General features: G+C 52.9%; 3 protein-coding genes across 6 annotated transcripts in view; 2 read left to right on the top strand and 1 right to left on the bottom strand.

The window, feature by feature from the left end:
- Positions 1–9,970, top strand: part of SAMD4B (sterile alpha motif domain containing 4B) — a 36,331-nt gene extending 26,361 nt beyond the window's left edge. Inside the window, exons 4-13 of one of the 2 annotated variants that reach the window (XM_015100575.4) lie at positions 1,372–1,611; positions 2,157–2,266; positions 2,423–2,509; positions 3,257–3,599; positions 4,331–4,416; positions 4,921–5,039; positions 5,613–5,811; positions 6,006–6,129; positions 7,456–7,539; positions 7,750–9,970. In XM_015100575.4, coding sequence (XP_014956061.1) covers positions 1,372–1,611; positions 2,157–2,266; positions 2,423–2,509; positions 3,257–3,599; positions 4,331–4,416; positions 4,921–5,039; positions 5,613–5,811; positions 6,006–6,129; positions 7,456–7,539; positions 7,750–7,778 — 1,421 coding nt within the window. In that variant the 3' untranslated portion in view covers positions 7,779–9,970. The remainder of the gene's footprint in view (positions 1–1,371; positions 1,612–2,156; positions 2,267–2,422; positions 2,510–3,256; positions 3,600–4,330; positions 4,417–4,920; positions 5,040–5,612; positions 5,812–6,005; positions 6,130–7,455; positions 7,540–7,749) is intronic. The other variant, XM_042232021.2, reaches the window with a different exon arrangement.
- Positions 9,971–10,115: 145 nt separating this feature from the next.
- PAF1 (PAF1 homolog, Paf1/RNA polymerase II complex component) lies at positions 10,116–15,003 on the bottom strand. The gene is made up of 14 exons (XM_004015245.5): positions 14,704–15,003; positions 14,146–14,175; positions 13,955–14,047; positions 13,525–13,646; positions 13,365–13,431; positions 13,179–13,280; positions 12,991–13,096; positions 12,828–12,896; positions 12,641–12,744; positions 12,439–12,555; positions 12,213–12,341; positions 10,934–11,039; positions 10,735–10,825; positions 10,116–10,661 (listed from the first exon to the last, which is right to left on the bottom strand). The coding sequence occupies exons 1-14, from the start codon at positions 14,748–14,750 to the stop codon at positions 10,252–10,254; spliced, it is 1,593 nt and encodes a 530-aa protein (XP_004015294.2). The 5' UTR covers positions 14,751–15,003; the 3' UTR covers positions 10,116–10,251.
- A 287-nt stretch (positions 15,004–15,290) lies between these two features.
- Positions 15,291–19,693, top strand: MED29 (mediator complex subunit 29). Of its 3 annotated transcripts, none has more exons than XM_042232022.2 (5): positions 15,291–15,531; positions 16,056–16,114; positions 16,391–16,475; positions 18,255–18,518; positions 18,970–19,693. In XM_042232022.2, exons 1-4 carry the CDS (start codon positions 15,316–15,318, stop codon positions 18,495–18,497), a joined length of 603 nt encoding a protein of 200 aa, XP_042087956.1. In that variant the 5' UTR covers positions 15,291–15,315; the 3' UTR covers positions 18,498–18,518; positions 18,970–19,693. The 3 variants fall into 3 exon arrangements, with proteins under 3 accessions (XP_042087956.1, XP_042087957.1, XP_004015734.3); XM_042232023.2 differs by having other exon boundaries at positions 19,267–19,693; XM_004015685.6 differs by lacking the exon at positions 18,970–19,693 and having other exon boundaries at positions 18,255–18,557.
- The last annotated feature ends 2,889 nt before the right edge of the window (positions 19,694–22,582 follow it).

The raw sequence follows: 22,582 nt of genomic DNA on the forward strand, positions 1-22,582 counted from the left end.
AGCCCAGATTCCAGTGGGAGGCAGCCTAGGGAAGGGACAGGAGGGCTGGACTTGAGATAGCAACACAGGGGCTCAGGGCACACAGAGGAGACAGTTGCAGAAGAGGGGACATTTGAGCCAGGAATGAAGGCCAAAGTGGCTGGCAGTTAAGGGTAGGTGACTGGTGAGCTACGGGAAGGGAGGAGCATGCATAAAGGTCTGGAAGCTCGTGGGCACCTGCCTTGTCCTTAGAATGGTTAAAAATCAAATCGGATCCCTTTTCCTATCCCAGGAATGGGATGGATGGAGGATATGAAACATCCGGTGAATGAGGGCCTGGATTCACCCTTGTTTGGGCTCAGAACAAGAAAACATCCTTTGGGAGGTGTTGAAGCCCAATAATAGATGTTGAGGAAGCAGTTTATGTACCTCATTCACTTATTTTACACATAATTGTGCAGAACCTCCTCTAGTAGAAACCCCCCTGTAATTACTGAGTTTAATTAATAATGTTTAAGACAGGATGGGGCCCTGTTGTCACAGGTCTTGAAGCAGGGGGTACAGTTATAAACAAGTGAACAGATAATTAGATAAGGTCATTTAAAGTTGTGATCAGTGCTGTAAGAAAGACAGGACATAGTAATATGATAGGAGGTTGGTGAGGAGGAGCTACTTCTGACTGAGGGTTTAGGGAGAGCCTCCGAAGAAGTGATGCTTTTTTGAGAGGAGACCTGGAGGAGCCAGCTGCCAAGATTAGGAGAACAAGGAGGAGGAGCAAGCTCAGAAGTCCTGAAGCTGGAACAAGCTCCACTGTTCCAGGAACAAATTGGGAGTAGGGGTGTGGTAAAGGCTAGAAAAGCTTGAACCAGAGGGATGAGTTATGAGAGATGAGACCTCAGAGATGAGCAGGGGCAAGGTCCTGCAAGGCCTTATAGGTATTGGGAGGAGGGTTTGAATTTTATTCTTTTTGTAAAGGGAAGCTACAGGTAGGATTTAGTCAGGGACTAAGTGGGTCAGATTTGCATTTAAAGGAAGATCAGTGTGGCTGTTGTGAGTTGAATAGACTGTAGCGGGTGAAGATGAAGGCAAGAAATTTTGTGAGGAGGCTGTGATGGCAATTCCAGCTAAGGACTCCAGTGACTTAGCCCAGGGTGCTAACAGAGAAAGTAGAGCAGTTCAGAAAAGTGGCTGACAGCTTGCCGATGGGTTGGGTAGGTAGAGGAATGAGGGAACTAGCAGTAGCTGGTAGGTAGTTCCCCTCAGACCCCAGGGTCCTTTCCCCTTGTTGGGTTCCGAGGCTGAGCTGCCATGCATGGCACCGACCAGGGGAACATGGTCTCCTGTGGTCAGATTCCCAGTCCTGACCTCTTGTCTCTCTCCCACTCTGGCCAGGTCTCCCCTGCCAAATCCACCCCAGCCCGCTGAAGCGCTCCATGTCGCTCATCCCCACGAGCCCCCAGGCCCCTGGTGAGTGGCCGAGTCCAGAGGAGCTTGGGGCCCGGGCTGTTTTCACCACGCCCGACCACGCACCCCTCTCACCCCAGAGCAGCGTGGCCTCCTCTGGCAGTGAGCAGACGGAGGAGCAGGGCTCCAGCCGGAACACTTTCCAGGAGGACGGCAGTGGCATGAAAGGTACGGTTGGGGAGACTAGCTCTAGGACCTCCTCAAGAGGCTTGTGCAGAGCTTAAAAGGACAGAAGAGAGCTTGGAGCTGCCACCCCTCCCCACCCAATTCTTCCTCTCCCACGCCCGCCACCCCCCGAGAAGGGGATACAAGTCTGAGGAAAGTGGACAGTCCCTGATCTAAGGGCTCAAGACTGAGCAGAGAGACCCCCACAAGTCCCAGCCTGATTAGGGAAAAGCCCCTGCACTCAGGCAGCCCAGTCTGACTAAGAAAGCTACGACCTAGAGGTGACTGATGGAACAGAGGTTCCAGGGACATCAGAGGTTATCCTAGGACATGTCCAACCCAGCAACTCAGAAGGATAGGGTGTCCTGACCAGGGAAGGCCACCTGGAAGGGTCTGGCTGAAAAGTAGCATATGGATCCTGGGCTTCTCCCTACCCCCTTCCAACGTCCTACAGCTTTTAAGGCTGCCTGTGATTGATGCCTGGTCCTTCCCCACAACTGTCACCAGGGCCAGATTCCTAACCTTACGCCCTCCCTTCTTTTCCGCAGACGTGCCCTCGTGGCTCAAGAGCCTCCGCTTGCACAAGTACGCAGCCCTCTTCTCACAGATGAGCTATGAAGAGATGATGACACTGACTGAACAGCACTTGGAGTCTCAGGTGAAGCTGAGGGGACCATCAGGGCAAGGTTGAGGGCAGTACCATTTTGACATGACCCTTGCAGTCCAAGCCTCCTCTCTTTGGGCCTTGTTGGGGCACCTTGAGTACCTTAACCTCCCATTTTCAGCTTCCTGTCCCCTTCTGCCCCCTCCACAGAATGTCACCAAAGGTGCCCGCCACAAGATAGCCCTGAGCATCCAGAAGCTGCGCGAGAGGCAGAGCGTCCTCAAATCCCTGGAGAAGGTAAGGACCTCGTATCCCCATCTCCAAGGTCAACTGACTGCCCAGTAGTGCTAATGGCTGAGGGCTCTGGGTCCACCTTGCTGCCCATGTGGCCCCCTACCTCGGGATCTCCCCAACCCTAGGGATCCAGGCTCTGGGAACCAAGTGCAAGTCAGATCACAGGGCTCACTTGCTTGTGGCTAAGCTGAGAAGTTCTCCTCCCTGTCTGTCCTGGTCTGTGTCTCAGGAATCTTATCTGTTGACTCAACCCCTTTTCTCCATTTCACTTTTCCATTTCTGACAGCTCTTTCTGATAAAGCAGAGTGTCTCCCTGTGTACACGATCTCTCTTTCCAGTTGGTTATTTCTTATCTGCACCCTATCCTTACATATCTGCCTTGATTTGCATCCCTTTTCCTCTTTCCCTGCCACTTGCCTTCTGGTTTTTGCTCCCTTCAGTGTCTTAGTCCAAATCTGTGGGTTTGAATCTGGTTCCATCCTCAGTGGGACCCTGAGACCCCGGGATTAGCCCACCTTCTCCAGATCTCCATGGCACTCCACCTTGAAGTGGGGAAGAGGGAATATGTATGTACAAATGTGTGTGTATGTGTGTGTGCACACTCCGGCAGCACCTTTACCTGCCTTCTCTGTGTGGTGGAACCCAGGGTCCCGCCAGCTCTTTGCAGGGGCTGTTTGACCCCATACGTGTAGTCATTCTGCAGAGCTGTAGGGATTGGCATGTGACCCAGGCTGTGTCTTCCCCACTCAGGATGTGCTGGAAGGCGGAAATCTGCGAAATGCTCTGCAGGAGCTGCAGCAGATCATCATCACCCCCATCAAGGCCTACAGTGTCCTCCAGGCCACCGTGGCCGCCACCGCCGCCACCACCTCTACTGCCAAGGATGGGGGCCGGGGGGAGCCACCGCTGCCAGGTGCTGAGCCTCCCCTGGCTCACCCTGGCACAGACAAGGGCAGTGAGACCAGTGACCCTCCAGCTGCAGAGAGCTACCCCCCTCCACCAGCTCCGGCTCCCACTGATGGTAGTGAGCCAGCCCCCGCTCCCGTCGCTGATGGAGACATCCCCAGCCAGTTTACACGGGTGATGGGCAAAGGTGAGACCACCCAGGGCCCAGCAGGAAGTTCTGGGCCAGGGTACCAACTGAACCCAGGCATCAGGGGTCAAATCCAGTTTAAATGATGGGAGCAGAACTTTTCAAAGCACCCTGGGGACTAGAGCACTGAAGAAAGGGACTAAGACTAAGGATGACAAGGCCCCTTTCCCTCTGGCATGTCCAGGCTGACGATGAGAGACAGCCCTTACCCTCAAAGCATCTCCAACCTGAGCAGAAGACAAGACATTATGTCAGTGGAAACTGCATACAGCAAAGAGTAAACAGATAAGGCAAATCCATTGGTTCTTTCAGAGGGGACTGAAGTCCACGGGATGGGTATCCTGATGCTCTTAATGGGCTCACCTTTTCCTAAGGCAGCACAGCGTAGGCAAGTTTACACCTGGGTCTGAATTCTTTTAGCTGTGTGACCTGAGGCAAGTGACTCAACCTCTCTGAGCCTCAGACTCGTCAGGCTAAAAATCTCTCCATTGATGAGACTATCACAAGACTTAAAAGGAAAAAAAGTATCATTGACTTCATATCTGCTGTATGCCTGGCAGTACGGTGGGCCCTTTATATATCCTCATAATAAGCCAGGTGCAATGCTTGGCATATAGCTAGTACTCATCCGGCATGAGTTTCCTGACCCACCTTCTCATGGGCCAGGGGAGCTGGAACATGGCAGAGGGCATTCTGGGGGCTAACCTCCCACCTTTTTCCATGTCCCCAAGTGTGCACCCAGCTGCTGGTGTCCCGACCAGACGAGGAGAACATCACCAGTTACCTCCAGCTCATCGAAAAGTGCCTATCTCATGAGGTGAGGCCTTCCCTAGGGCTCTCAGGAATGGAAAGGCTGCCCCCATCCTCTCAGACCAACACTCCTTATGTGTCCAACAGGGCCCTGCCTAACTGATTCCTGCCCACCTCTCCAGCCCCCATCCTTCCAGTGTTGGGTTCCATGGATGCCCTGAGCTCCCATTCTCAGAGCCTTAGTACATAATTCTTCTCTGGGGAGTAAGTCCCCCTCCCGCCTGCTGATCTCTCAGCTCTCAGTAAAACAAGATGCCTTCTCCAGCCCCTCATAACATCAGGTTTCTTGTGCCTCCTGTGATGCTCCCTAGTTACAACGTCTCATGTATCGTCTCCCCAGCTAAATTGTAAGCTGTGTGAGCACAGGTCACCTCTGTGTCCCAGCGTTGCCCAGCACAGGACAGGCAGTTGATAAATACTTGAGCGAATGGATAGAAGGCAGATCTGAAAGAAGCACACACATCTCTTTCACCTCCCCCCCCGCACCCCCCCCCCCCCCCCCCAATTCTAGGCTTTCACGGAGACACAGAAGAAACGACTGCTGTCCTGGAAACAGCAAGTGCTGAAGCTCCTCCGGACCTTCCCGCGCAAAGCTGCACTAGAGATGCAGAACTACAGGCAGCAGAAAGGGTAGGCGGGCGGCCAGGGCACAGGGACCTTCCTTTCGTAGGCCCTTGTTGTTTGACAGATAGTGCTTAGAGGGGTGATTGCATCCTGGGCTGGGAGTCCAGTTGTCCTCATTCAGTAACTGAGTGGCCTTATATAAGTCACCCAGTGAGGACTTTCCCATTAGAAAATCAGGTGGTGCCCGATTTTCCATTAGAATAGAGTGCTGAGCTAGCAGAATTAGTACCATCTCGATAGCTGGCCCCTTGCCTGTCCCTTGTTCTCTTCACCTGTGTGCAGAGGGCTCTGAAGTCGCTTCTCACCCCAAACAAACAACAGAAATATCACACTTGAGAACTGAAGTTAGAACTGCTTTGAGTGGGCTTGAGGAAACCTTTGGACTCTCTCCATCTCCATCTTAGGAGTCCCCTTGGGGCAGAAGGAGACAGAATTACAGTGCAAGGACTTGGACAGGGAATCCCTGCTCATGCAGGTCTATGTTCTGTCCTACCACAGGGGTTGTGGGGGGTGAGAGGAAGAGGTAAACAGGTGGGCCCATACACCTAAACTGATACCCTGCCTTCTGCTCTCTCACAGCTGGGCGTTTGGCTCGAACTCACTCCCCATAGCTGGTTCTGTGGGGATGGGGGTGGCCCGGCGGACCCAGCGGCAGTTCCCAATGCCTCCCCGGGCCCTTCCGCCTGGCAGGATGGGCCTTCTGAGCCCTTCGGGCATTGGGGGCATCTCCCCTCGACATGCCCTCACCAGCCCCAGCCTTGGGGGCCAGGGCCGACAGGTGAGCCAGCTGGAAGCAAAGAGCCTGGCACTTCTGGGGTTGGAGTGGTGGTGCCTGTGATGTGTGTGTCCATATGTTTGCGTCCAGGTGGGCCCAGCTTAGTGGGGAGGGGACTCCTGCCAACTCCACCACTCCTGGGTCTGGGCCTTTGCCCTACCCACCCACTGCTTTCTTTCTTCCCATGCCCCATGCAGAACCTGTGGTTCGCCAACCCTGGAGGCAGCAACAGTATGCCCAGCCAGAGCCGCAGCTCTGTGCAGCGCACCCACTCGCTCCCAGTCCACTCGTCACCCCAGGCCATTCTCATGTTCCCTCCAGGTAAGGTGCCCACCCTTAGGACTCTGCCTCAACACTACTCTTAGCTGGCCTTTCTTTTCTCTTCTGGGTCTTAGACACACTATCCCTTGCATACATTTGTTCTCTTTCTCTCCCCCTCTCCCCATCTTCTCTCACTCCTTACCCCCACCCACCCCCCCGTTTTTATCTCTCTCCCTCCCAGTGTCATAATCTCAGTGCTCATCCTGGTGTCTGTCTGCATCTTTTTCGAGGATTGTTAAGCACTCAGTTTGAAAGGAGTGGAGGGGATGAGACAGAGCGGCCAGGTTTCTGTAGAAGGGAGTCCTGCCTATCAGTCCACTAGTGTTCTTTCAGAAGCCAGGTGACCAAGCTGGAAGCTGTAGACTTCGGCTCTTTGAACAGGTTCTACCCTAAGGGCTGTCTTCCCTCTGCTTACAGATCAGTCTAGAGATGGGAAATCAGAAGGAGGGCAAAGCAGGCAAAAGGGAGGTTAGAGATGCGCTAGTCTATGGGGTCGCACAGAGTCGGACACGACTGAAGTGACTTAGCAGCAGCAGCAGCAGCCCTGCCTTGCTCAGCAAGTCAGGGGTGACTCCCCTTTGCCAGCCCCTGTGCTGGCACTGAGGCTGCAGAAGCAGAGAAGTCTGGTCTGGAAAGGGCTGCCTCTAGAGAGAGCTTAGATTTGCTTGTGACCCCAAACTCTTTATGTCACAAAGAATTCTTTTTTGAGATTATGTGAGAGGCAGGAGACCCCATTTGTCCTGTTTATCCTAGCACAGGGCTTGGCACATGGTAAGCATCTGTAAACACTATTAAATGACTGGATGGCTGAACTGCAGGAGTGAAAAATGAGACCAGTTCTTTTCACCAGTATGCTATGTGTCAGACAGCTTTCCTGCACTGTTGAGTCAAATCCTCCCAGCTGCACTTGTGAAGGCACTGATATTCCCATCTTATTAGTCATGAATCTGAGTCTCAGAGAGGTCAACTTTTTTTTTATTATTAAGGAGAGACAATTAGATGGTCCGACATGGTTTGTGGATTTATAGGGGACATCATGAGAGGTGAGGCTGGAAGGTGAAAGAGCAGGGTCTTGTGAATCCAGGTAAAAAGCTCAGAGTTCCTCTAGAAGCAGTGAGGAACCCAGAAAGGCTTTTAAGCAGTGAGTGGTGTTAGGTCTGCCCGGTACCAAGGGTGTGTATATCTTACAGGCTCTGTGTCTCTGTTTCTTGCCTCTCCTTTCCTTCTCGTCCCCCTCAGCCTCTCCTTCACACCAGCCTCTGTCTTCGTGACTCTACCCTTCACCCCAGTCCAGTCCTTACTGCTTCTGTTCTCTCTCCCACCCAGACTGCCCGGTCCCTGGGCCTGACCTGGAGATCAATCCCACTCTGGAGTCTCTATGTCTGAGCATGACAGAACACGCCTTGGGTGGTGAGCATTTCCTCTTTCCCTGACCCAGCTCCCACCTACCCAGCAGCGTCTCCACCTCTGAACTGAGCAACTCAGAGTCATCCTGAGGGGTCCCTAGGGGAGGCTGGACTCCAGGGAGGGCCTGACTGGGATGACAGGCTACCTGAGCACCTTTTTTTGGGCCTCCCACCAGCTCCTGATCTTCCTCCCTTCCTCCCTTTCTTACCACAGATGGGACAGACAAAACCTCCACCATCTGACGGGACCCACAGCCCAGCGCACCCATAGGCTCCCCGGGCGGCGGGCGGGGGCCAACCCCCAACGGGCTTCTCCGCGACAGCGAGAGGGTGGGCTGGCTCAGCTATACATTCTAATATTTTTCTACTCTCTCACCCTTTTAACTTTTGTTTAACATTGGCACACGCCTTGCTCACTCCCAGGCCCGTCGAGGGATCTCTGCTGAGGCCCGGGGAGGTAGGGGGCAGCCAGGATAAAGGGGGCAGGGACTGGCCAGCCTGCCTGCTCCCTCCTTCCCTCCCCCCCCCCCCCCCCCCACCTGGCCCTGTCCCACCCCTGCCTCCTCTAGACTGCCGGCCACCTGCCCCTCCCAAGGAAAAAGTCTCCCCCAGACTCACTGACCCACTCTCTTGTGGGGCCCGCTCAGAACTATCTGACATTTGGGGAGAGATGAGTGGGGTAGATAATCTGCTCTCCTGAATGTTATTTGAGAGGAGCTGAGGAGATAAAGGCCGGTGAGGAGAGGAGCGTGTCTGTCTGCCTGTCTCTCTCTCCCTCACCTCCTTACACCTTCTTCTTCCCCATTCCCATCATTCCCCAAGGACAGGAGCCACCCTCCTCTCACTCACTTCCTTTTGCCCTGTTTATCAGAGGTTCTCTGCAATTAATTTCTTAGGTCTATTTAAGATACATATTTATATAGTTCTTAACGGTTTTTCTCTCTGATCATTCCCTCTCATTTTTAGAATCCTCAGGCCTCTCTCTGAGCCAAGAAAGTGGCAGGGGGAGCCTGAATTTTACGAGGGGAGAGGGCAGAGCCCCCTCCACACCCCCTAGCCCTTCCCCACCCCACCCCTAGCCCTGGCTCCGCAGATGCAGAGGTCGAAGGCTGGGAGCCAGGGCAGCCAGTGAGGTCAGGAAGTCTGTTGCCTTAACGTCTCCTACCCCCACCAACACAGATTCTTCTCCACTCCCAAGTCTAGCTGCTGAAAGACTTGGGGGTAAAGAATAAGGGAAAGGGGATGGTTTTTGGTTTCCTTCCCCACCCGTATCTCCTTTTCTTTTACCCTTCCCCCACCCCACCCCCCCCATTGTCATGACCTCACTTAAGTGGAACACTATATATCATAACCCAGAGGTTCGTCCCAGCCCCGGAATCATACCAATCTCTGTTCCTACTGAGGGGTTGTGCTGGGGCCCAGTTGGAGGCAGGGGATTTGGGGGTTCAGGCTATGGGGAAGCCAGGGTCCCCTCTTCCAACCCCATCCCCTCAACGCTCCCCCCCTCACTGGGACATTCTCAAGCTTTTCACACCGAAAAGGAAAAAATGTTATTTTTAGATACATTTTATGATAACTTTTGTTATGAATATGGCTGGTAACCATTGTGTATGTTATTAAAGATAACAAAATGTTGGGAAAAAACAAAAAACCAAAAAAAAAAATTTTAAACCACCACCCTCCCTGCACTCACCCACCCATTCCCCAGTCCTTCTTGCCTCTGCCTCCCTGGTCTGGACCTCCCTCAACTCTGACCCAGGGTTGGGGAGGAAGCCAGGGGGTGGGGTGGCCCTGGGGACCTGCTCTAGGTCCCTACCTCCTCTCCCAGTGCCGGGCTGGGTGGGGTGTCAGGTTTATTTATGTACCTCTTGCACACTCATCAACCTATGCAAGTCCCCCATCCCGGCCCCTCCATGTTTCTGTGCCTTTGCTCATTCCCCTCCAACTCCCAGGGCTTCTCCAATCCTCCTCCTAGCCCGGGGAAGTGGGATGGACAGGGGCCACCTCGTTTTTTGGAATCAGCAGGGTGTCCCTCTTAAGAGACCCTCACCTCCTCCCAGCCAGTCCTGTCTTGTTCACTACCCATCAGGGTGAGCTGGGTCTGCCTGGCACTGGGAGGCGGTGAGGGACACCCCCTACATAATGGGAGGCAAGAGCTGCCCCCTTCCCCCTACCTGTCAGCAGAGTGTGCAGGACGCAGGCGGCCCCACTCTGATGGGCAGGATCCTGACCCACTCCTGCCCCTCCCCAGCCCCCGCCCCTCCACCATGATTTCACCCTCCCTTCTATTCCCAGCCCCACTGGCAGAATCAGCTTTGAGTAACTGTACAGTTTTTCTCGCTGTTGGAGAAGACTTATTTGATGGAGTTTCACTTGTTTAATGGTCTGGGCTTATTTTGGAAAAAAAAAAAAAAAGAACAAACAAACAAAAAGGATTCTGATCTTTGTTATGCTACATTTCCTGAAAAACAGTGACCCTGCCTTTGTGGCCTTTGCTTTTGTGCCTTAAGCACCTGGGGTGGTTCAGGGGGGTTCTGTGTGGGGCAGGCAGAATGAGACCATGGTGCCTCGGAGGGGAAATAAAGAGAAGCTGGCTTTATTAACAGCAAAGGTTTGGAGGAGATGAAAACAAAGCAATAGGCTCACAAAGAGACCACTCGAAAAGTGCCTTCCTGCACAAAATAACTATCTGCGCCAGGGCTGAAGGCTCTGGGACTCAGTCACTGTCACTGTCAGCTTCACTGGAATCAGAAGCTGCAGCTTCACTGCCATCCTCCTGAGCAGAATGCTCACTGCCACTGGGGAAGGGACTGGCGCTCCGGCTCCGGCTCTGGCTTCGCTGGCCACCCCCATCACTGCCACTGTCTGAGTCATTGTCACTGCCACGAGCCCGTCCTCTGTCCTCATCATCAGAGTCAGCATCATCCTCCGAATCAGCATCACTGCCGAAGATCTCCTCTTTGTCTCTGGCGGCCCGGGCCTCATCCTCACTGCTTTCATCCTCGCCGCTGCCACTCTTGTCACTCGCCTCATCTCTGTCACCTTCCTCCCGTTCACTCTCACTGCCAGAGCGCTCATCCTCGCTGCCTTCCTTCTCACTGCTGCTGCCCTTCTCTCGTTCCTCATCTGCAAGGGAGCAAGAAGTGAGACCCAAGTTCCCCACCCACCCGGAGTCAGAGTTCGGTCTGTCCAGCTTTACCTGAGCCCCCAGCTTCTTTCTCTTCTGTCTCCATTTCCTCCTCTTCTTCCTCCTCGGGTTCATGGTTCTCCAGCTGAGCCTTCCGTGCCTCCTGGAAGCAGGACAGTTGAGGGGAAGGAGAAGGTTCAATCTGGTTCCTGTGCCACTCTACCAACTACCACCCTCCCCATGGGAGACCAGGGTCAGTGGTGCCTGTTACCTGGGCTTCTAATTCCTTCTCATTCATGTCCCGGTGTTTGACCACAAGCAGTGCATTGGTACCTGACTGAACCCCGGCCTTGGCTCGGCGCTTACTCAGGCGAACCCTGCAGTGGTAGAATTGGGGAGAAGTACATGAGATCCAGTTAAAGACCCCTGTGGGGAATCTGGTCTAACTTGGTTCTTACTTATCTTTACTCATTTATACCTAGCCCAGAAAAGACCAGAATAAATACAGACTGAATAAGGGAAACTAAATTTGGGGTAGGGGACAGGCAAGAAAAAAAGGAGCCCCTTGTGGCTCAAATGGTAAAGAGTCTGCCTGCAGTGCAGGAGACCTGGAGTTCGATCCCTGTGTCAGGAAGATCCCCTAGAGAAGGAAATGGCAACCCACTCCAGTATTCTGGCCTGGAGAATCCCATGGACGCAGGAGCCTAGCAGGCTACAGTCCATGGGGTAGTAGAGTCAGACATGACTGAGCAACTTCACTTTCACAGGCAAGAGAATAGATAGCTCCAAAGGTATCAGTTTGAATGCCTTGTACTTTATATATGTGTATATGTATGTCCTTTACATAAACACATAAATGTATAAAGTAGATTTTAATGTGAATTAGATACCAACACTTAAAAAGAGAATCTGGATTTCTGGCTTTTAGAAAATAAGATTCTATGACTCCACTGGGCCTCTGATCCCCACCCCCCCAAAACAGCAGCAGTGGGTTGGAGCCCTTTGCTATGCTGGGTCATGGTGTTCTTGAAGGTTGCCAAGGGCTCCAGATCACCTAGACCCCAACAGCCTACTGTGCACTTTACATTTTTTGCCTGGCCTAATGGGATCAGAATTTGTGATCTCTGCTTTAAACAGAAACTCAAGGTCACTCTTTCCCAACCTTTACACCAAGGGTCCCAGCACAGCAGTAAACTTGTAACCATCAGGGAAGTTTAGGGGTCATGTTTTTTGAACTTGGGTATCTAGCATTTCATTTATTTAAAACATTAAATTTTACACATTATTCCATATTTTAGCTATGTTTACAACTTAGCAGTCCTACTCTTACATGAAAGCTCCAAATATCTCCAGTATTAGGTAGAGATTTTTCTTCTGGGTTCTTGTGTTAGAACCGGCTCCAGCTTTATAGGCTTCCACTCTTATAAATGCACGTGGCAAATCCCTAGATACAAATGACCTCCAAGGTGGCTCTTTTTGTACACCCCAAGATCCTGATTCTGAAGTACAAGCCCAAGCTAATCTGAGTGAGGTAGGATTGTGTTGAGTACCTGGTCTCCAATTCATTGTAGTAAACACCATCACCCTCTCGGAAGATAAAGAAGTAGTTTTCCTCATAACCCTTGCTAGCCTTGTTCTTCACATTCCAGTTGTACTCTCGAGCAATCTTGTAGTCATACCTGAGGATGAAGGGGACAGGGTCAGCCCCATTTCTTCCCTATGAGGGAGAAAAGGAGACACTTCTCAATACCTAAAACCTAACCCCAACCCACGTACACATCATCTGGTGCATAATCCATCTCCTCTTCCTGGTCCCGCTTTCGTTTCTTCAGTGTTTCCTCCACAGGCAGAAAGTAAGCCACAAACTGGTTCCCTTCCTCATCCATCATGCCCCTGTTTGAGGGGGAAAGAGCAGTGAATACTGAGTGAGGACAGAATCAATGAAAAGCAGGCCGAGGTGGACAGCAGGGCCACTCACCTGATCATGGCCTGAGACATCATCTCCAGTGCAGCTGCACCACTTGTGTCCTTGGGGGCGGGGTCTGAGTCAAAGATTACCTGAGCGCAAGGGTTGATCCACATCTGGGGGATGGAGGCACTGGGGTTAGACTAGGATAGACAGAGATGGCAGGCTGTCCCTCTCTGCCCCCTGCCCTGGATCTGACCTTAAAATCTGGAAAGACAGGCATGACCTCCACTGGTGTCACTCGGGGCTTGCTATAATGCTGGGAGATCTGGCAGAGGCAAAAAAGCAGGGTAAGAAAAAGTACAAAGTGCTCTGGAGCCACAGCTTTATCCCCCCTTCCTCTATCCCAGTCCTTCAATTACAGATTTCTGGGCATCCTCAAAAGTCTTCTCGATAGCTGTAATCTGGCTATCCCTGTCTTTGTATATTTCCTCCTCAGTGAATTGCTGCTTCACAGAAACCCCAATCCTGAGGAGAAAGAGAGAAACACTTAGAGGTAACTGGACATACCTGAAATCTCCACCTTCCCTCTCTACCCTCCCTAACTTACTTGACCTCAGGCTTTTCATTGGAAATGCCATAACGGTTGAACTCAGTGGAGATGTACTCTGTCTTCCGCATCCATGGCACCACCTTCGCATGCTGCTGGGATCTGGAGTGGGAGAATCAGGCACCTCAGGACCCCACTGCCTTCCCATCAGCACCAGTCCTAAGTCCCCACTCAGCACCCCCTCACCTCTTGGAACTGGTGGGGGCCTGAATCTCCTCTTCCAGAAGCTTCTCATCAGCTGGGTCTAGGAGTACTAGAAAAAAGCAAGGTGAGAGGAGGACTCTGAGGGAGGCCCAGAGCTGGCCCTCGCTAGCCTAGAGCAGGCCCTCCCTGTCTCCCAACACACCATTGGGGTCGATGCGGTAGGTATCAGGGTTGATGAGGTCAATGGTAACTCCCAGGTCTGGCTCAGTCAAGAGATCATGTTTGTGCTGTTTTTCCAGGGAAGTTGCTTTGTACTGAACAAACCTGGGTAGGGAAAATATGCCCATTATTGTTTCCTGATTCCAGCCTTACCCCTCACAGCCCAGCTTCCTAGACGCTAAGGTACTCCAGGGAGGAATTCAGAATGAAAAAACCACGTTGGAATCAGGAGGCTAGCAGCTCTTAAGTGTAAAGAGACTTGGATACTGCTTGCTTCTTAACAGACACCTATGGCACACCTACTATTACAGGTTAAGTACCATTCTGTGCCCTGAACTGTCAGAAAAAGCAGTCCCTACCCTCAAGGATCTCACATTCTAAGGTGTTTCCCAAAGACCCATTCTTAGTCTCACCTGTTCTGGTCGAAGGGATAGGTGATGAACTTCGGGTCAAAGGGGATGTCAGGGAGGCTATTGCAGTACTTGACTCGGCAGACCACTCCAGACCTGGGAACACAGTGGCTCAAAACCTGGCTCCTGCTGCCCCACCTCTGCGCCCAGCCCTACTTGGCCCACCCATCCTGGGGAAACACGATGGAGCTCACCTCTCAGGCAAAGTCCGGTGAGAATTGGGCCTGGTGGGTAAAAGAGAGACGATGACAAAAGATGGTAAGAACAGGATAGACAGGAGAGCGAAGGGGGCTTTTCCAAGCTTTTAAAAGGGAAGAAGAGGGTGACAAATGATAATTCCTCTTGGTAGCGGTACCTCAAGTACTCTAACAGAGGGAGTCAAGTATGCCTCTTAGAGACAGTGTCCCTAAATGTTTTTAAATCCCTTTTCAAGGACACGTCTTCAAATACTTTCATAAGAGAGTAAAATAATTGTTTTTTGGGGAAAGGGGTCTCCAAACGCTTGACTGGAAGAGTTAAAAACTCAATCCTCAACAGCTTAATTCCAGAAATGGCAGGGAAGGTGTGGGGGGAGCTAGGGAACACCACGTCCGGGACCCGCCCCCCTGAGCGGGTGTGCGCTCCGTGACGACACGGGCAGACCTGGGGAGCTGGCAAGGTTGTAGACTGACAAACCCACCTGACCCTCTCATCTCGCTGACGCCCACCCAGACCTAGAGAAAAGCGGTACAGTAAGGTGGCGGAGTGCCTACCTGTGGCCATCCTCGCGCTGGGCCTGGGTCTGGATAGTGGGCGCCATGGCGATGAGGCGAGGGCAATCCTGACAAGAGCCTCACAGAGCCACGGCAAACGGCGTGCCGACTTCGGCGGGCGCCCAATCCCAGGCAGGGCTCGGGCTGGCACCGCTCTCCTCACGGATAGGGCCGGAGTGAGGTGGGCTGGTGAGAAGAGTTCCCGGAACACTGGAGTACTACGTAGTACTCAGGTAAACGCGCTAACAACGCCAAGGACTGCCCTACAGGTCCGTCTCCACCAACTGCCGCCAAGACTCTGAGGACCGCAGGTCGCCTCAGCCCGCTAGGTCTCCTGGGAAATAGAGTCTGATTGGATCCACACCCGGATTGGCCAGCGACTGTGCAAAGGCTGGAGCGAGGCGGAAAGAGCCTCTCGTGATTGGTTTATCGACGTCTTATTGTAGCCGTCGGATTTGAGAGTCACGAGTTGGAGGGTGGGTTCTTTCCTCTCATTGATTGTATTGTCTGGGAGGCGGAGCTAATCAGCAAACATGGCCCAGAGACGAAGACGCTAAAAAGAAAACGGGGAGACGCACTTGTGACGCACTTCCGGTGCGCGAGGCGAAGAAGATGGCTGCATCCCAACAGCAAGCTTCAGCGACTTCTTCTACTGCCAGTGTGTCGGGTCCGGGTTCAGCTGGTGGGTCGGGCCCCCAGCAGCAGCCACAACCACCAGCACAACTTGTGGGACCTGCCCAGAGCGGGCTTTTGCAGCAACAGCAACAGGACTTCGATCCTGTGCAGCGCTATAAGATGCTCATCCCGCAGCTGAAGGAGAGTCTACAGGTGATGGGTTGGGAGATTTGGCTCTTTGCCATCGGGGGGTAGGCGGAGGGATTGTTTAGTCTGGGAGAGAGCAAAAGAAGCGTTAAGAAGGAAAGAGGAATGAGACTGTCTTCGTGATGCCAAAGCGAAGTTCTGTGGATTGACAGTGTAAGGTGGGATCAGAGAGAATCTTGAGTTTGAGACTGACCGGAATTTGACTTGGAGGGAATTTAAAGAAAAAACTTAGCTCTGGACGTTAAAGCCTGAGGAAAGGACTAGCCTTGACTGACCGTGATTGGTGGGTGAGGGAGGACCCTAAGGTATGTCTGGGAAATTACTGGCAAGAGAAAGCGGGCCTCTGGAATAATATAGATAGTAATTGCTGTAAAGGTATGGAAGTTGAAATTACTCTGCAGTGATAGGAGGAGAATTAACAAGAGGAGGCCTGAGGTTGGCTGTATCTTAAGGAAGAGTGAAGATCTATCAAAAGTGTCCTCTTCTGTTTCTTCATCTCCCACACCTTTTTTTTTCCTTTCCCTCTTTAGACCTTGATGAAGGTTGCAGCCCAGAACCTGATTCAGAACACTAACATTGACAATGGGCAGTGAGTACTCCCCTTTCTCCAGGATATCAGTATCTCCATCCTAGTCTCAAAAACATCCCCCTTGTACCCCACCCATCCCTCCTTTCTCTTTATTTTGAAGCGTACTCCCTACCCCCTGGCCTTGCCCTTTTTGCCCCTTCTACTATCATCTGTCCCCTAGGTCTTGCTTTGGGTCTCCTGGGCCTATACCTCGTTTTCTGATGGATACTTGGTTGGGTAGTCACTTTGTCCCAGAGACTGGAAATCCATCTCCCATCTTCTTCTCCTGGACTGTAGAAAGAGCAGCGATGGACCCATTCAGCGCTTTGACAAGTGTCTGGAAGAGTTCTATGCACTTTGTGACCAGCTAGAGCTCTGCCTGGTAAGGGGCCTCCTAGCCACCGGGTGACCACAACTACCTCAGTTCCTGTGCTTCAGAAACCTTCATTCAGTCAGTTGACACATGCTCACTGAGCACCTCCTATGGCCCAGACCTGTGTGGATACTGCACCTGATACTGGGGACAGAAAGTTGCCCAGTCCTTGCCTTCACAGAGCTTCCAGTTCAGTGGGTGACAAATATATCCTCCAGCAGTGATAGCTCAGAGAGTCAGGGCTCAGACAGGAGAAGCTCAAGACATGGAAGACCATGAAGGGGAAAACGGGCAGAAGGCTCAGGGCTGGGATGTGGGGGTGAGGGGCAGGCAGAGGGGGCAAGGTTAAAATAAGGGGGCTGTAGACATCCAGAGATGGCATCTGACCCCACCTAGGGTGGGTCTAGGGAGGAAGTGGCTCAGGATAGACTACTAGTAGAGAGCACATCTGAGCCAAGGCTGGAACCAAAAGGGAAGAAGGGCAGAAGTTGAGAGGAGGGCCGATGGCTCAGAGCACAGCCTTTGGAGTCAGAGGGACCACCAGTCTCTACCTCTGAACCTTGGATTCCTCCTTTGAAAAATGGATTTTGGGGAAGGACTCTTTACATGCAAGATCTTGCATGTAAAGCATTTAACATGGTATTAGACAAGTGGCAGATGTTTTATCTTATAGCGTCATCATCATTTTGGACTGGATTTTAAAGGAAAAGGCAGTTTGAGGAGCTTCGTAGTGGTAGAAAGATGTTCCAACCAAGAGGAACAGCTTCTGCTTTAAGTTCCCTTTAAGAATGTCATGAAATTCAGTCTGGCTGAGGTATGGTAGGCACTGGGGCTTGTTGGATTTTGAATATAGCCGGGAGGTTGCTAGGGAGCCAATGGAGGGTTTCAAGCAAGGAAAAACATCAACCCATTTGTTTTTTTAGGGGTATGCCTCTGGTCGCCAAATGAGGGATGGGTTCGAGGGGCTTAGAGTGGAGGCTGGGGGCCCATGGCAGGATTCAAGAGCCACTAGGTTTCACCAGGGCGGGGTCCTAAGGAAGTGGGGAAGGGCAGGTGGGAGAGATAGTCAGAAGGCTTTGTGCCTGGGCAGTGGGACTGATGGGCTGTGGGAGGAGTCTCCAAGATGAGGCCCAGGGGTCTGGTTTGGATGGTAGAACCCTCCCTGAGACAGGGACCCAGGAAGGGGAGTGGTTTGGGGGGCAGAGTATAGGAGCTCTGGAATTTTAGGGCAAGTGGGCACATCAGTGCAGAGTTCAGAGCAGAGTGGTGTGTATGTGGGTGAAACACCTCCTAGAGGGCATGAGAATGAGAGGAGGAGACAGGATTCAGGAATTGCCACACTTAAGGCGTAGGTAGTTTAACAAGCATCTAGAAGAACCAGCCAGAGAAGCAGAAGGAAAACTAGGAGGGGCAGGTGCCACCAGAGAAGCTAGTGTCGATGCCAAGCCTAGGGTTAGGAGAGTCACAATAATAGTAGTTGACATCCATCAACTGGCACTTAAATAACTTGCTAGGACCTATGCCTGTGTCTCACACACTGCGCTCACCATTCTCGTTTTATGAGGTAGCAGAAGTACTTATCAAACCCATTTTCCAAAGGAGTTAACAGGCCCAGAGAGGAGAAGCCACATGCTTGAGGTCACCCAGCAAGTGAGTGACAGGGCCAAGTTCTGACCCCAAGACCCCAGGATTTCAGAGGCTGAAAAGCCTACCCTAGGCTGGCCCTTGGGGTGGGATTGGCAGTACCCGGAGTGAGGCTAATACTGCACTTTGCTTGCCTGTCCACAGCGCCTGGCACATGAGTGTCTGTCACAGAGCTGCGACAGTGCCAAGCACTCTCCAACATTGGTGCCCACAGCCACCAAGCCTGATGCCGTCCAGCCTGACAGCCTGCCCTACCCGCAGTACCTGGCAGTCATCAAAGCCCAGATTGCCTGTGCCAAGGACATTCACACTGCCCTGCTGGACTGTGCCAACAAGGTCACAGGCAAGACACCTGCACCACCTACGGGCCCTGGAGGCACCCTGTGAGCCATCAGGGCTGGGAGTGGGGTAAGGGACAGGGAGGGAATGAAGAGTGGCTTCAAAGCAGCTTTGTCTCTGGCTTTTCTTCCTGCCTGAACACTGTGGCCGGCGCCAGCAGGGGGCAGCAGAGGCCAGCAAGGCGTGCGCAGGGCGGGGCCTTGCCTCTGTGGGCTGCCTTCTCATCCTTGGCTGAGGGTGGACTTTGGATTGTGCCCCTTGGTGATCTCTTCCAGGGGGTCTCCCCCTACCTAGCCTAGTTGTGGAGTCCTGTCTGGGCCCCTCTCCCTCAGTCCATTCTTGATTCTGTCCCAGTTTGGGGGGTGGCTCTGTGTCTGCTCCTTTTCCTAGCTGTTTCTCTTGGTGTCATTCGATCTCCTTTTGTTCCCATCTCCCTGTCTCTGACCATCTCTTGCCCAGTGCTCCTTTGCTAATTGGGACTGTCCCCAGCTCCTAACTGGGATTCTGTGTCTATGCACAGGGCCAGAATGGAAGACAGAACCCCAGGGTCACCTGGGGCTAGAAGGAGCTTCGTTTCCAGGGGCCATAGCCACACCCAGCAATCCCCAGCACCTCTCATGTCAGCTCAACCCCCAGTCTGCTTGACCCAAAAAAGGGAAGTGGAAGGTCTGGGCCCTGACAGCATGCCCAGTCCCAGTCGGGGAGCAACCCAGCGTGCGTGCTCCCCCCCCCCCCCCCCCCCCATACCCAGGGCCTGCGTCAGCAGCACTCAAACAAGGGGTGTTATGCAATCCGCGGTGAAGCCCTGTATTTTTAGCCCCAAAGGAGAAGTGAAAAGGCCCCAGCAGGGATGAATCATCAGTCCTGGGGAAGAACCTAGGCACCTTGGCCTCAGCTCCGGGAAGCAGACCTTGAGGAGGAGGCTTCAGGAAGAGTGTGCCCCACCGGGCTCCCCACTTCCCCAAGAGGCAGCTTCAGGGAGCTCAGCCATGGCCGTCAGGCCTGGGCAAGTATAGGGCGGAGCTACCAGCTCAGCCCCAGCTGGTGGGGTGTGAAAGGCCCAAGTGACTCAGCCTGGTTGGGGGACGGATGGCCCCACCCAGAACCTTCTGTACCCTGGTTCCCATGGCATCGCCCAGAAGTCTGCTGTCCTGGACCCCACATCATTGCAGAACACCTGGGACCATGGAGCCCTGCAAATCACGCAGCACCCAACTCCCCACAATGAAGTTCTGGGAAATGGCCAGCTCTTGTGTGTGTGTGTTTATACATCCCAGCAGTTCCTTCCCTTTCTCCCTGGCCTTCCTTGAAGTACCAGGCACACAGGGCAAGCTCCAGGCAGGGTAGAAGACCTCTCAGGCACAAGCTGAAGCTGCTCTCCACAGGGAGAATTTCTTCTGAGAGGAAGCCACAGCTCTGCCCATTTATCTGACTAGATCAGTCCCCCACCCATGTGACTCCCCACATCTAGGATAATCTGCTTAAAATCAACTGATTATAGACTCGAATCACATCCACAAAATTCCTTCACAGCCTCATCTAGATTAAATAACTGGCGGCTATAGCCTAGCCAAGTTGACAAATAAAACTGACCATCATAACCTTGTCAGTTTGGCACCCCTACACATCTCCTTAACCACACTTAATCTCCAAATCAACACAAAAACAAAGTCCCTGTTCCACCTAACATGATAACAATTATCTGCCTACAACACTCTTTCCCCGAGAGCCTGTTGGCTTCCAGCCTGGGGGCACACAGCACACAGTCCACAGGCCCACACTCATGAGGCACAGCTGGCCCTGTGAGGTGGCATCAACACAGCATCACACACAGATGGGGGCAGGACATCCCAGCAGCCCTGACCCCGGACCCAGCAGTGCCGAAAACCACATCCCAGCAGACAGACGAGAGACACCTGGTGGGCAGTCGGGTGAGGGATGTGCAGTTCAGCAGCACACACGGTGGGAATTGTGCACCGGGAAGCTGAGTCCATGCAACACGCATTTGCTGTGTGTCTGTTTGGGGCCAAGCCCTGTATAGTGTGAACCAAAGATCCCTGCCATGCTGGAGCTGATATTTTAGTGACAGTTAAGTATGATAAAGTAAAACACAGTGTCAAGCAGTGAGAAGTTCTAAGAAAGAAAAGAGACCAGAAGTAGAAGGGGGGGTGGGGGTGGAGGGTAGTGTTAGGAATAGATCTAAAGGTGTAAGGTTTGCACATGGAGAATTATGTTACTTTATTGGAAAACATGAAAGTTTGAGAGTTTAGGTTGGGGGGGGTAAATGGATGGTACATGTATTTTGTTGGTTCAGTTGCTCAGTTGTGTCCAACTCTTTGTGACCCCATGGATGTATTTATTATTTGTTAAATGGATAACAAGGTTATTTTTAAACCTTTTCTAATCCTTGACCCGGGTCATGAAGGCCTCCCTGAGAAGGCAGTACTGGAGTGAACTTAAAGGAGAGGGAATAAGTCCTGGACATTCCAGAGGGAACAAATGCAGAGGCCCTGCCTGTGGCAGAGCTGTGCTGGTGCATTGATGGAATAACGTGGATGCCAGGACCACAGTGAAGAGGCAGGGTAGAAGAGGACCTTAGTGAAGGTTCTTACTGGATTAGCAGGCCCAGAGGAAAACTGTACAGCCTGGTGCACAACCACCCACTCCAGGGAAGGGTGTCCATGAGATGCACAACTGCACAGGGCAAACCAGACCAGGAGAAACAGGCACACAACCCCTCTTCTCTAGTAGAGAACAGCGTGACCCGCCATCCTGCAATCATGGTTGTCTCGGTCCCAGATACAGTCCCACAGACAGACTCAAAGAACAATCCAACCATATGAATACATAAACAACCGTCTATACCACTTAAGCCGCTATCTCCTACCCCATCTCAGACTTTGCCCATCACCAGCTGACTCAGCCCTGTCCTCAGCTCAACATTATCAAAAGCAGTGAGGCTGGCTTTAGATAAGGCTTCTCAGGTTCAAGTGTGCCTGCCTTTTTGCCCCTGCTCTGCCCAGGAAGGCCACCAAGAGGAGCAGGAGTGCGCCAGCCACCCTCCCATCATGCGCTGCAGACGTCAGGGACCAAAGTTCACCAGTTTCACTGCCTTGTGACCTGGCCACAGAGGAACTGCTTCCAGACACTTGGCCTCCTGGGTGTTTTCAGCTACACCCCAAGGACACAAACACAGGAACAGTATTCACATACCTGATAACAACACAGTTCCAGAGGTCTTGAACACAGCTAAGCCACCTAGAGCCACACAGGCTCTCACACACACCCTCAGCTCCCAAGCTGTGTGCTCACAGCTCCTCATCACCCTCAAGGACACACAGTCACCCTCAGCGGCCTCCCTCAAGGAGTTCCCAGCTCTTAGTCACTCCAGATCCCATGGTGGTTCAGAGCTACACACAGATGTGCAGGTAGGTATGGAAGTCACAAGTTCTCATGGGATGCCACTTCAAAGGCAGTTACGTTTGAGTACATACTCCCTCACCCAGCGATGGTGAGTGTCAACACAGTATGGTCACACAGGCAGAGGCGGTTTCCCGTGTTTATTCTCAGAGCGGTGTCAGAGGGTTGTAAGGACACGGCCTTGACATAGGACAGTGGGCTCATTTGTGTCCCACACCTACTTGCCCCACCACACACCCAGGCGCTCCAGGGCAGCCCCCCTTTGCACATGCGGCGCTCACGCGGTCCACACGCACCGCACGGCACACCAGCCGCTGGGCCCGCGCAGCTGCGCACACGGCTCCCGCCAGTCAGTCACGCCAGGAGCACACGGGCCCAGGTCACACGTGCAGCGCGTACACAGTCCCCACCTCGCCCGCGCACTCGCGCCGGCTCTCACACCCCCGCGTTTCCCGTCCCCGCTTGTTTTTCTGGAAACTCTGCTCTCCATTCCCCTCCCCCTAGGCCGGAAGCGCTCGCTGTATTTTTAGCCTCTCTGGTTTCCGCCCCTTTCCCCCCAGCCAGCCCGTCCCGGACCTGCCCCCCTGCGCCCCGCGGGGGACCCCGGCCATCCCCTTCCCCACCGTCATTCCAGAGGGGATTCCCGGCTTTCGCCGAGGCCACGGATTTTCCCGCTGGCTACGTGGGGAGCTGGGCGGAGTCCTGCTCTGAAC

Source organism: Ovis aries, chromosome 14, assembly GCF_016772045.2.
Source record: "Ovis aries strain OAR_USU_Benz2616 breed Rambouillet chromosome 14, ARS-UI_Ramb_v3.0, whole genome shotgun sequence".
NCBI lineage: Eukaryota > Metazoa > Chordata > Mammalia > Artiodactyla > Bovidae > Ovis > Ovis aries.